Genomic DNA, 13,744 nt, shown 5'->3' on the forward strand with positions numbered 1-13,744 from the left:
TTGAATTGGGAACTTCTAAGAATCTTCTTTCTATCTCAAAATACTCATGTTAAGCAAGGGAAACCTAGGGTCCATTACAGGGAAGACTAGTCACACTCGCCTTCACAGACACAAAGGGCTGTGCACTGTAAGTGGGATTTTTTGCAATTACACTGCCCAACACAACCCTTCTTGCATTTGCATGAGACAAGTTCATAACTTGACTGGCCTGCATCTGGTAGGCATGCCCAGAAGGGTTCATAGTCCCCCTCAGGTGACTTTGACCAGCCCCATTCGCACGGTGAAGGTAGTTCTGGTGTTGACACCAGGACTGTACCCCACACGTGCCCTCCTTGGTATACAGCTCTCTTAACATGCTCTTCTAGGGCAGCCTTGGTAGGGGGAATTGTTTGCACATTGTGCCTCTTTGCAAATAACTTCCTCCTTGCCGTATTGATTTCTGTACATGTGCTGGTTCGGTCATAGACTAAGAAAACAAACCTCTCAATTGTGGCCATTACCTCCTGTGGTATGTCATCTGGGGCTGAAGACACTTTCAACAGGGCATGTGTAAGTTCTGGAAGCACAGACCATACAGCCCATGCAGTCTTTTTCCCATGGCCAAGACAGTGTCACAACCCGTCAATGCATGGAACACTGGTAGTGCACATGCTTTCTCGGGCCCGAGCCCTGCTGCAATTTCATGGGCTGCCAAATATTGAAAATTCTTACCAGTACAGAAAGCCAACCAAAGCTCATCCTCTTGTTGTAGAGTCTGAGCCACTGCCACAGCCAGCACCACAACATCAGTATCAACTGTTTGAATCATAATTTTGTGGTGGCCGTTTCTTGCTGCATGGGCTACGTGCAATAACATCCGCTTCCTCATGCGTGCAAGCAGCAATCGATGTCCTATCTGGGAGAGGTGGCTTGCTAAGGACTTCCATGTCACTTGTAATGACAAGCTGTTTATCCTCCTGCACAAACCATCTGAGCAGAGCCTCCGAGAGAAAGGCAAACAACTCAGTCTTATTGCTGTCAACTCTAAGAAAGTTTTGCCAGTTCCTGGGAATGGCTGCATCACCTACCACACGTCTCTGAATTCCAGTGCCACGCTTTGCTCTCGTAGCAGCTTTCAGAGAGTCAGACAAGTAGCGGTCCCACACCAGATCAAGCCTGGACACAGTTTCAAACTTTCTGGTCAGATATGGAATGAAGATCACATGGGCATAGTCATTGAAGGTTTTTACTGAACTTGGTTTCAGCATCTGGATGATGGCTGCCCCATCTACAATGGTGCAGGTAACCTTTGGACTGTCAGAGTATGCACTGTGAACTTGTTCCAGGCATGGAAGCAGATCACTCTTCACTCCCAGTCGGAGACCTCCCCCATCAGAAAGCGCTGGTGGACATGGTTGGTTCTCGTGTCGAAATAAGTCCTCTAGGTTTCCATCTCGGGTCTGGCAAGCAATGAATAACCTTGAAAAGAGCTCCATGTCCTGTTTGAGAGAGATCATTTTCTGTTTCGGTTTTGATACTCTCCTCAAGGTTGAAGTACCAAACACCAGAAGCTTATTTCTTGGTATGGTGTTGTCCACTGTCTTTGTTCTCTCAACAAGGCGTTCTTTGGTGAAAGCTTCAAATTGGTGCTCTCCTATCTGCTTCACCTTTCTGACTACTTTAGCAGCTGAAGGTCCAGCAAGTTCCTTTGAGTGGAGAACAATCAGGTCCTTGCTTTCCTCTTCAAATGGATTTCCAAAGTGTTCCATTACACTGACCAAATATTGTACATCTTTGATGAATGAGACCTGGACACTTGTTGTTTGGTCATGGTGACGTGTGTTATCTGATTTCTTGGAATCAATCTCAAACTCCTGTATGGATTGTGCAACTTCTGGTCCTGCTACCATCCATCGCAATAGTGCAGATGGGTTGTCAGTAAGGCCCACAGCACCACCATCTCCTTTAATGCAAGCATTCATCTGCTCATGGGCCTGGTCAATAGCCATAGAGGAGAACACAGTTTTGGTCTTCTGGACAGTGAATTTGCCTGCCTTGAATGCCTGAGCTATGTTAGGGTGTGTCCTTGGTAGTTCAGCCATGTCTCTCAGGTGAACTGGAATCCATCTTGCATAATGGGTGTGATCCATTGCATGAAACCACTTGGCTAGTTCTGTTAATGCATCAAGGTACATGGAGAAAGATGCCTCTCGCAAGGATTGCACAAATACTAGGACAAGTAGCTCTAGCTCAAGAACAATAGACCAGTATTGAAATTGTGGGATGTTTTCTGCTCTCTGGCTGCACCAAACTTCAAAAGCTAGAGGAACTTGATCTGTTTGAGTTTCACAATAGTTGTCATAAGCTCGGTGCTGCAGAACATTCAGAGCTGCTGCTGTAATTTGATGGGCTCTCCTGGTGCGTGATACATGGGCTGCTTTGAGGAAGGAGTCAGCTGTGCCTGGAGATGAGATGTCAGCTTGCACTAGTGCTTCAATCCAACCGCTTCCTTACAAACAGTTCCCCAACATCTTCAAAGCTGCCATCTCAATATGTAGTCCACCAAACATTACCACCAGTTTATCTTCACCATATTTCTCTGGCCATTTAAACTGGATATGTTTTGCCAGGGCATATAATGGTTGGTCAAATGTGACGACTGGACTCTGGCCAGGATTCAAGTGTTCCACCGATTTACTTATGACATCAAGTGAATGCTTGATCATAGCCACAGTATGAGCACTTTCCTGAAAAAGTGGAAGAAGAACAGTGGAACATGTGGCACAAACTCCTGGTGTCTGGCGGCTAGCATGGAAGGCAGCCCAAAAGGTATCCAATGAATCACCTGCAGTTCTCTTGTTTTCAATTACCTCAGTTGCATTATCTAACCACTGGTACTCTTCCTTGGTATGCTGGCCGATGCCATCTCTAGTGAGTGATTGTACCTTCATTTCTGGAACCTGTGAGACCTTTATATTGCTAGCAACAGGGGGAACCTCAGTGTAGTATGCTGGCAATCGGTCAATGGTCCTGGAACATCCTCCATCAGGGCCACTGAGTACAACAAGGCTTCGGTCAGTTCCTTCACCCACAAAAGACAGATGCTGGATTAAAGAGATTGCCGTGCCATGGAAAGAATCCCTAGCTGTTGTTGAACTGGGGTTATGATCAATATTGTCAACAGCAGCAGTGGTAAACACATGACTGTGCAACTGTGGAGGGCATACCACTTGTTCTCTATGGAACTGCTGGCAGACATGGTTTCCCATCTGAGTTGACAGCTGTAAAACACGATCATAGGATACGCTCAAGCCCAGATGTGCCATTTTATCTACAAGTTCCCTTTTACGTGTGTGGGCATGCAGCATCAGTCCTCTGTATAATGGAACTGGCGTCTCCTGTGCAGTACTGTGTCTGACAAAAGCTGCTGTGTTTGATGCCCGCTTGTGCTTAACACTGTTGAATTTCAGCAACTGAGCAATAGTAAGTGCTGCAGAAGATGCTGCTTCTTCCATCTGGTCTTTGATGCTAGGTCCCTCTAAGATCATGTTAATAAGGGTAAGCAACAGCTGTGGCACAGAGTCCTCTTGGCATTTTTCAGGGAAACCATTAAATGGTTTGGCCTCACCGAAGATGTTACGTCGGACAATCTGTGCAGCACGTGCAATGTGCATAGCATCTTCGTTGTTATCCTGCTCACAGGCTTTGGCAAGAGCAGTGCCAATGTCAGATTCAAAGGCCATTAGGACATCTCTCCCCTTGGTGTAAGCTCGCATATCGGGGAACTCTGCAAGAAGTCTCTGTTTCAGCCGTGTAGAGTGAACTCTGTTATCAACCTCTACACCTAGCTGTTCCATCCGTGACTTGTAGAGCTGGGCAAGTTCAGCTAGTTTAAATATAAGTGCCAACCCATCTTGCTGTCTGGTCTCTTCTATATAAAGCACCAACTGAGCAAACACAACACTAGAAGTTGATGCTGCATGTCCCTGGCCATTACCTTGAAGACCTTCTAAGTTTGCCCCTCTGGCACGATTATAGAGACCTATTAGGCATCTGGTATGATACTTGGCTTCTATAGCCACCATGTCCCCAGCACTAAGTCGTCCAAGCAATTCTGTGTCTTGGAGTAGGGTTGCAGCAGCGCGCACCCGATTGTCCAATTGGAAGGTTGCAGCCTCATGAAGGCCTTCATTGCCAGCAGGCTGTTTACAAAAAAAACAGATGTCTTCCTGTCTCATTTCAGGAGTCCGGCTCGGTTGGGACCTTCTGAGTTTCGATTCTGAATGTTGATTAGGACATTCACCCGAAGCTCGCTTTTTTGCTCTTTGCAACTTGGTTTCGTTGTACTTCAGCCTGCATGTGTGATGGTATTGTGCTTTGTTTGCAATCATGGCAGCTTCAATACCATGGCCCTCATCCAGTCTTCCAATTGATGACAACGTTGAAAGGAGCTGACCAAGTTCATTAAAATGGATTAACTGCTCCGCAAGTGAAGTGTATCCACTCCCCTTGTCTGCTCGCGTGGACTGCAAAGGACATCTCAATGCCTCTGCCGTGTGCTCTTGGCATATAATGCAGAGATTCCAGTCAGTCTTGGCTGTGCAAGATGTTGATGGTCCTTGACCATCAAAATTCACAAGCTGGAACTTCTTCGACATTTTGTCAGGTAAGAAAAACAATGTCTGCAGTAAAGGCCGAGGGGTTATCCTTTTACCACATTTTACTTCAGGGAAACACATTCAAGTATGGGATACAACTAGGTTCGGATAACATTACCCTACACCTAGCCCGATCGTTCATCCAGTACCATTTAATTCCTGTGCGATCTGTACACCATCCGGGTAACTATATGAAAATCATATAAAACCCCGTTACCCTTGGCTTGGCTCTCCCGCGCTGGCACATCCTGTGCATTCAGGTGCGGCTATCTAACTACATCTAACTCTGTAAGCTAAGCAGATGTGGGGCTAGAATTAGATAGCATTTAGGAAACTAAACTACACTACCACTTAACTTACACCACAACTAGCACATTAAATACAGAAAAGGGCAATGGATGGGTTTCCCAAAAGAAAAAAGCACGTTCTTAGCCTACGCAATGCTTTGTGCCCATTGTGATGCATGGGCACGTGCGTAGGCTAAGTACGTGCTTTTTTCCTTTGGGAAACTCATAAGAGGAGTGTGTTTAGCTGGCACTGAACCCCATGCTGAGTTTCACAGCAGTGGTGTCACCAGTGTGCCCTGGTTGTGCTTCAACATCCACTCTATTACTTTTTTTTTTTTTTTTTTTTCATTGGGTAACATTTCAATTACAATAAAAAAGATGATAGTGTACTTGAAATTATAGATTTAATTTCAGAAATATGGCTGCCATCTTGTTGTAGGTGACCAGTGGTCACCAAGTGTGACTATTGTGGTCACCATTTCTGAGTTAGAAGGAAGCTTCTGGCCAATTGTAAAGTTCCAAATTTGAATTCTGCACAAAGAAAAGGAAATAAAAAATAATACTGGTTTGACACCGAGATCACCCATATCAGACAGTCATAAAAGTGATGGCTACAATCTTGAAGATGTCAGCCATCTTGAATATTTAATGACACATTTAGATTATCCAAAAGACATTTACCAAGTACTATGTACGGTAAATAAGTCTGAAACATTATATTATATCCATCATTCATAAGCGAACAGTTGTTACTGACAGCCATTTTGAAAGATGGCTGCCACGGGCGCCATTTTGAAAATTCATGGTGGCTCCATATCCAAATCTTTTGAGAATGCCTTTGGCTATAAGTGTACCAAATTTCATGCTTTTATCACAAAATGCACGCTTTGTACCTCACTGATATTGTTTTGTAGAGTTCCTATTAACGCTTTTAAGTCCGGTTCCACTTCTGGCAACGCTGTATTGCTTCGTTGACTTCGTCTTATCATGCTCATGGTTGCCTGGCAGCGAAGTGAAGCCATTGGTGTTGTTAGCTGCGGCGGCTCTAACATATTTTTTCACGTAGAGCTGTGTCATCCTTTCTTGTACGTGTGATCTCCAAGGCAGAGCAATTAAGCTATTCAATTGTGATCATTGAATCTACAGGCTGTGCTCTCTTGGACAGACTGAACAATCTGTACACAACCTATCTATAAATGTGTGTGACCTCACAAACTGGACATGCAACCCTCGTTTTGCCTTTAAAATTAAGAAACATTCTATAACCTTCACAAATTAAAGCAAATTAAGTTAGACTTATTTAAACACTCAAATAATATCATGGCTCCGAAGAAGCCAGAATAATATTTTAATATTTCTTCTGTCAAGGAAAGTATATAGTGTATCTTAATTTTAGAATAAAACTTTAAAAGATTTAAGGTTGTGTTTGTACTTTTTAAGCACGTTCAACAATACCGTGATGATAATCATAGCCGCAACATGAAATATTTATATTTTGGTACACTACAAGGGCTTGATGAACAAGGAGTCATGGAACATGGAACACATTATCTACATTTAACAATAACCATGCCTTCCAGGAATTTGCAATTTTGCGATCGTGCCAATTCTTGCTAATTCAAACAATCTCGGTGAATTTATACATAGCCTTGCAACTTTGTTTAATCCCCGCAACAGCCCCACGTTTTGGCTAATCAATGTCATTTTTCCCAATCTAGTTCATTCCTAAGCAGAGTCCAGACACAATCCTGCAAATTGTGTAACCATGTGGTCGGCAACCTTTACCATCAAAAGAGCCATTCAGCCCCTCTTGCACGAAAGGGATGTAGTCCGGAGTCGCAAAAAAACCCACACCGTATATACTTTTCAAAAAGTGTTTTAGTCTGTTTTTAATTAGATCAGTTACAACAAACAAGTGCAGTGTGCATATGTAATGGATACCAGCTTGTGTGGCTATGCAAAACGTATTTTAACCTAACGTTTTGTAAGCCAGCGTTGTTGGCAGCATAGGCAAAGGAATATGTCCATGCAGCATTAAATTCTGTCATTCGTAGATTTTTTGGTGGGGATGTATTTATTAGTTTGCTTACCGTGGATGTGCATTCAAAAAGCCAATGTTTTTCTCTCATGTCACAGCGCTCTCCCTTTCTTTTTCTGGCTTTCCATGTGCAGATCCAGTCACAAGTAATCCTAGACACATTTATGGCCTTGCAGACAATCTGATATTATTGAACTCCTTTAAAGCTGCACATTTTTCCACTCCAGTTTGAAAAAAATCTCAGAGCTCTGCAAAGTGAGCCACAATAAAGAGGCTGAAGTGCCACATGCAGCTACGGAGCGGCAGGTTGCAGACCTCTGATCTAACCAGTCAAATGTGTCCCTGCATCGCCCACTCACATTCTCACTTCTGTTTTCATTGACAGAGATGTAGACGTGAGAAGATAATCATTAATCTTTTATCGTCTCTTATTTACCAACCAAAATCTCCGCTGTACATTGCGCTCAACAGTTCCCCATTGTTTTTGTCAAAATAAGTTGGAGTAAATTACGTGCACAATGTTAGAAAGTTTGCAATCAACAAGCACCTTTCAACTGTAAAACATACACATAATACTTATGGATGACAAAGCAGACAGCAGAAAATGAACAAGCTTTAGAGGGTGTTTTTCCCAAAGTATGTATGCGTTTGTGTGAGTTTGTCTCATGAGTAAAAATGCCAGCAGATTGAACACACACTGTTGTTAACTGTAACGGTAAGAAATGTAGTTAAGTACATTACGCTTTAAGATGCACCTTATGTATAAATATAACATTTTTAAAATTGGCCCTTATAGTCTTGTTTGCATGCTTATACTGTACATAACAAAAGTGTTTACACCCATGACTTCTGAACCCTTTTTTATTGTAGTAAATATTTTAAAGGGGAACTACACTTTTTTGGGGGACTGTTGCCTATATTTCACAATCATTATGAAAGTCATGACGACGAATGTACTTTTTTTTTTAATGCATTCTAACTTGTAAATAAATGTAAATAAAAGTCCGCTTATAAAGGACTCAATGGGAGGTTCTCCATTCCGCCCATAAATCCCTTTAAACCAAAACAACAACAAAAACATGTAAAAAGCGCTAACGATACTCCATTTACATTTAGTGACTTGAATATTAACCAAGTATTAGCAATATTGTTATTATAAGCGCTAACGCAGACAAACTATTTTAATGGCGCCTTAATCAGAGGGAGCTAACAGCTTATGCCGGCTGTATTGACATCAGCGGCTGCGGTGAGCTGCTTTCACGCATCGGAACTCGAAAGTTTATTCTAGATCATAAATACTGCCTCTCACCTGGATAGTAGAAGGATGAAGACATAATCCGACGAATTGGTATACTTTGGCATTCAATTTAGACCCAGAAATGGTGAGAAAGACACTGGTCTGCGCTTGGTTCTGCCCCCTTTTTTCTTCCCAAGGATTATGAGTCATTCATCTAAATGGGAATATATGAACATCCTAGCAGTCGGCATCCTAGTGACAGCAGACAATGTACAGTAAGTAATATTTGATTATGTTTGCTGGCTCTCATGGAGTCTGTAGTGAGTAATCCGTGATGTTGCGAAGGATAAAGCGAGCGTTTTGATGCGTTTTTAAAATACTGCTCCGCCGAATGTCTAAAATGACCAAAATACGTCAATATTACATGTTATTATAAATGTGCCTGTTACTACATTACGTATATACTTACAGCATTTACAAACCTCGTTTCCATATGAGTTGGGAAATTGTGTTAGATGTAAATATGAACGGAATACAATGATTTGCAAATCCTTTTCAACCCATATTCAATTGAATGCACTACAAAGACAAGATATTTGATGTTCAAACTCATAAACTTTTTTTTTTTTTGCAAACAATAATTAACTTAGAATTTCATGGCCGCAACACGTGCCAAAGTAGTTGGGAAAGGGCATGTTCACCACTGTGTTACATGGCCTTTCCTTTTAACAACACTAAGTAAACGTTTGGGAACTGAGGAGACACATTTTTTAAGCTTCTCAGGTGGAATTCTTTCCCATTCTTGCTTGATGTACAGCTTAAGTTGTTCAACAGTCCGGGGGTCTCCGTTGTGGTATTTTAGGCTTCATAATGCGCCACACATTTTCAATGGGAGACAGGTCTGCACTACAGGCAGGCCAGTCTAGTACCCACTCTTTTACTATGAAGCCACATTGATGTAACACGTGGCTTGGCATTGTCTTGCTGAAATAAGCAGGGGCGTCCATGGTAACGTTGCTTGGATGGCAACATATGTTGCTCCAAAACCTGTATGTACCTTTCAGCATTAATGGCGCCTTCACAGAAGTTACCCATGTCTTGGGCACTAATACACATGTCTTGGGCACTAATACACCCCATACCATCACAGATGCTGGCTTTTCAACTTTGCGCCTATAACAATCCGGATGGTTCTTTTCCTCTTTGGTCCGGAGGACACGACGTCCACAGTTTCCAAAAACAATTTGAAATGTGGACTCGTCAGACCACAGAACACTTTTCCACTTTGTATCAGTCCATCTTAGATGAGCTCAGGCCCAGCGAAGCCAACTGCGTTTCTGGGTGTTGTTGATAAACGGTTTTCACCTTGCATAGGAGAGTTTTAACTTGCACTTACAGATGTAGCGACCAACTGTAGTTACTGACAGTGGGTTTCTTAAGTGTTCCTGAGCCCATGTGGTGATATCCTTTACACACTGATGTCGCTTGTTGATGCAGTACAGCCTGAAGGATCGAAGATCACGGGCTTAGCTGCTTACGTGCAGTGATTTCTCCAGATTCTCTGAACCCTTTGATATTATAGACCGTAGATGGTGAAATCCCTAAATTCCTTGCAATAGCTGGTTGAGAAAGGTTTTTCTTAAAGTGTTCAACAATTTGCTCACGCATTTGTTGACAAAGTGGTGACCCTCACCCCATCCTTGTTTGTGAATGACTGAGCATTTCATGAATTCTACTTTTATACCCAATCATGGCACCCACCTGTTCCCAATTTGCCTGTTCACCTGTGGGATGTTCCAAATAAGTGTTTGATGAGCATTCCTCAACTTTATCAGTATTTATTGCCACCTTTCCCAACTTCTTTGTCACGTGTTGCTGGCATCAAATTCTAAAGTTAATGATTATTTGCAAAAAAATAAATGTTTATCAGTTTGAACATCAAATATGTTGTCTTTGTAGCATATTCAACTGAATATGGGTTGAAAATGATTTGCAAATCATTGTATTCCGTTTATATTCACATCTAACTCAATTTCCCAGCTCATATGGAAACGGGGTTTGCATATAAAACCTTAATGGAGGTTTTTTAAGGGGTTTCATAGGCAGAATAGAGCGACTCCTATGGGCTCAATTGTAAGGGGACTTTTAATCACATTTGTTTACTATTTAGAATGCAGGAAAAAAAATTCATATGTGTTTGTCTCTAAGAAAATCTGCAAAAACAGGCATCTCTACATATACCCTTAAGGTTCTGGGGAGACTGGTAAATTCCTGCCACTTTGGATTTGGACGACGACATAGATCCTGACACTATAATATTGGCAACAGCTGCTTTTGTTACACGAGAAACAATACAAAATCAACATTAAATTTGATGAGAAATGATCAATCCTCCATTTAAACAGCAGAAGTATATATGCCAACTTCAGCAATGCTTTTGAAGTTGGCATATATGCTTCTGTTGTTTTAAATAATCAAATCTAGATATTAAGTTTGGTTTTTAATAATCACAACTACAGAAATCTGGATTAATGCTGAGAAATGAATAAGTAATATGTTTAATGTATTATCATACATTGTTAGTATTGCTGAACAATGTTTGTCAACTTTACACTGATTTATTTACATTTGTTAATATGTTATCAAACTTTTAAACACTATTAAACTACAACACTGAGGATTGGGCCAAGAGTGAATCAATTATATTTTGAGAAGATGGGGGATTGTCTTTATTTTTTTATTACATTATTGGTAGGTATTAAGGCAGGGATGTCGAATTCATTTTCGTTGAGGGCCACATCGCAGTTTTGGCTACTCTCAGAGAGTCGTTTGTAACAGTGAATAATATATTAATATAAATGTATGGATTGGCAACATGAGATTATTACATAATTGCCTACGCATTTGATTACAGTATTATTCATTTTCTGTACACTGTAAAATTAAATCTGTAGATTTTATTGGTAGGTCAGTTGCAGAGTTTTATCATTAAATTGACCGTAGTTTTTACAGCATTTATTGTAAATGTTTAAACGTACCACTGTTTTTAACGTAAAATTCTAGCGACTAGCTGCCAGTTTTTTACCGTAAAATGAATTTGATGTATAACTCGCTTTAAAATCATAATGCAAGCAGATATTTGAGTATTTACTTTTATTTTGACAAAAATTTTTTGGAATGTATGAAAATATATTTACAGTAATAGATAATATTAAAGTTTGAGAGATATGCAGTTGTAGGCAGTTCATTTTTTTTTTTTCTGTCAAGTGCTTTATTGACACACATTATCAGGCCTTCGCAGGCCACATAAAATTATATGGCTGGCCAAATCTAACACCCTGGGTCATTAGTTTGACACATGTGTATTAAGGGTGTATTTTAAACATATTATGTCCAAAAGTAATGCATGAAACCTTCAATGACAAAATTCAGAAATATGCAGAAGGTGGACACCTACAGTAGGAAATGACCAATAGGGATTTTTTCCAGGCCGATGAACCGATATTAATTTGCAGTAAAATGTATTTAAACAGAAATTGTATAAATAGCAGGTCAAGACTTTTAAGTTGTTTTTTTAACATTATTTTAGGAAGCGTTAAAACCAGTAACGACATAATGTTTTATGCGGCGCTAATGTTCTGGCTAATTTAGCACCAAAAAATATCACAGGATTTCACAAACACCTTTATTACATTTGTCTTAAGAGGCGCATCCGCATTTGCATTTCAAAATATGGGAAATCTCCTAGGAAAATTGGTTAAAAAATATGGGATTTATTTACATCACAATAACTCACCATCTATTCAATTTTACAGTTAATGGATTTAATACTCCTCGTAAGGAATCCAGAAATGTTGCGTACATTTAAATAAAAAAAATTCTGGGCTCCTTAATGTAGCTTATAGTTGAGACATTTTCCAACTGGCTCACATAATTTATTCCTGAATGTTATAGAACTATGAGAATAGGTGAGCTGCTACCTGCTTTTCTTAACTTATACGTTTCCTATTTGTCAAGACATTTACACAAAGTTTGGATTTTTAGCAGAGATATCTTTTCTGTCAACCTTATGGCCATCCATCTCCGTCGCGTTCTTTCTTATATGATTGAATCACAAAACCTGAAACTTTGCACACTCCTTTTTAATGAGCCCATGCTGCGAGTGTTGCAGACAGAGACTTGAAGAGTGACTCCATCGGCAGTAGCGTAAAAACAAAAACAAAAAACGGGACCAGGAAAACGCCAGGAAAGGACAAAAACTAGATTTCCTGGCAAAAATTTGAAGTTTTAACAGGTAAGCAAATGAGACGTACTGCAGGTGACAAGCACTGCAAAAAGAGAAAGGAGGGCAGACTGGAGAACATTTCTCACAACAAGTCAAGCAAATGCCCTGTCAAATATCAAAACATATTTGGAGAGAATTATCTGTCTGTGTTGGCCATGCAATAAGGTGGCGACTTGTCCAGGTTGTAGCCCGCCTTTCGTCCGAATGCAGCTGGGATAGGCCCAGAGAGACAAGCGGTAGAAAATGGATGGATGGATTATTGATAATGAGAGTAACTATAATTCTTAAATGAATATAAAATTGCACTGCATGAGAAAAGTTATCATGCAGGGCAAATGGGTTAGTGGTTGAGCAGTGGTTATCCATCCATCCATCCATTTTCTACCGCTTGTCCCTTTTTAGGGTCGTGGGGGGTGCTGGAGCCTATCTCAGCTGCAATCGGTTATCTACTTCACTATTTTTTTTTCAATACTAAATACTGGTATATGTGTATGTATTGTTTTTGATGTGAAGTTATGTGGTAGTTGTTAAAATAAAAAAGGCAGTTACTGATTACGTCAAAATGCCAAATATCTGCGCCGATAATCGGTCTATCTTTATTCTGCAGTATGAGGGTGTAATACACCATTAGCATTGTTGGTCTGTCTGTGAGTGAGAGTTCTTGTAAAATGTTCCTACAGTGTGTCTAATTCTCATTATAGGGTATCATCTTTGTTTATGACATTACAAACGAGCCTTCCTTTCAGCACATAGTGAAGTGGGCCAGCGACGTGGATGAGGTAAGAAAATAACAATCATACATGGAAAATATATTGCAAAGGCTTTCTGCGCACCCACTGACTCTTTTTGTGACAATATGATAAAGGCTCTTCTAACTGCTCACTAATTCTTCTCTGTTGATGCCACAGTTTGCCCCAGATAAGGTACAGAGGATCTTAGTCGGGAACAAATCGGATGACGACACCAGAAGGCGCGTGACAAAGGAAGAAGGAAGCAAGGTTGGAATAAAAAAATTTCAACTGGACTTTTTTTTTCAAATTTTGCCTATCATTCACAATCCTTATGTGAGACAAGAACACATTTTTATTTCTTTTAATGCATTCTAACTCGTAAGTAAACACAAGCAGAAGTCAGCTAACAATGGAGGTAATGTTATTTTCTTTATTATAAAGCGCTCATCCAAAAACCTCCAATATTTTATATTCCCTGTGTATACGCCGGTGGTGCATTAATTTCAGACGCATTACAACGTTCGCTATT

At 40.6% G+C, this 13,744-nt stretch overlaps 1 protein-coding gene across 1 annotated transcript in view; it reads left to right on the forward strand.

Moving 5' to 3' along the window:
- LOC133646655 (ras-related protein Rab-15-like) overlaps positions 1-13,744 on the forward strand; it is a 65,625-nt gene that overhangs the window by 44,760 nt on the left and 7,121 nt on the right. The window contains exons 4-5 of the mRNA XM_062042248.1: positions 13,186-13,263; positions 13,393-13,482. Coding sequence (XP_061898232.1) covers positions 13,186-13,263; positions 13,393-13,482 — 168 coding nt within the window. The remainder of the gene's footprint in view (positions 1-13,185; positions 13,264-13,392; positions 13,483-13,744) is intronic.

Source organism: Entelurus aequoreus, linkage group LG03 (assembly GCF_033978785.1).
Source record: "Entelurus aequoreus isolate RoL-2023_Sb linkage group LG03, RoL_Eaeq_v1.1, whole genome shotgun sequence".
NCBI classification, from domain to species: Eukaryota; Metazoa; Chordata; class Actinopteri; order Syngnathiformes; family Syngnathidae; genus Entelurus; species Entelurus aequoreus.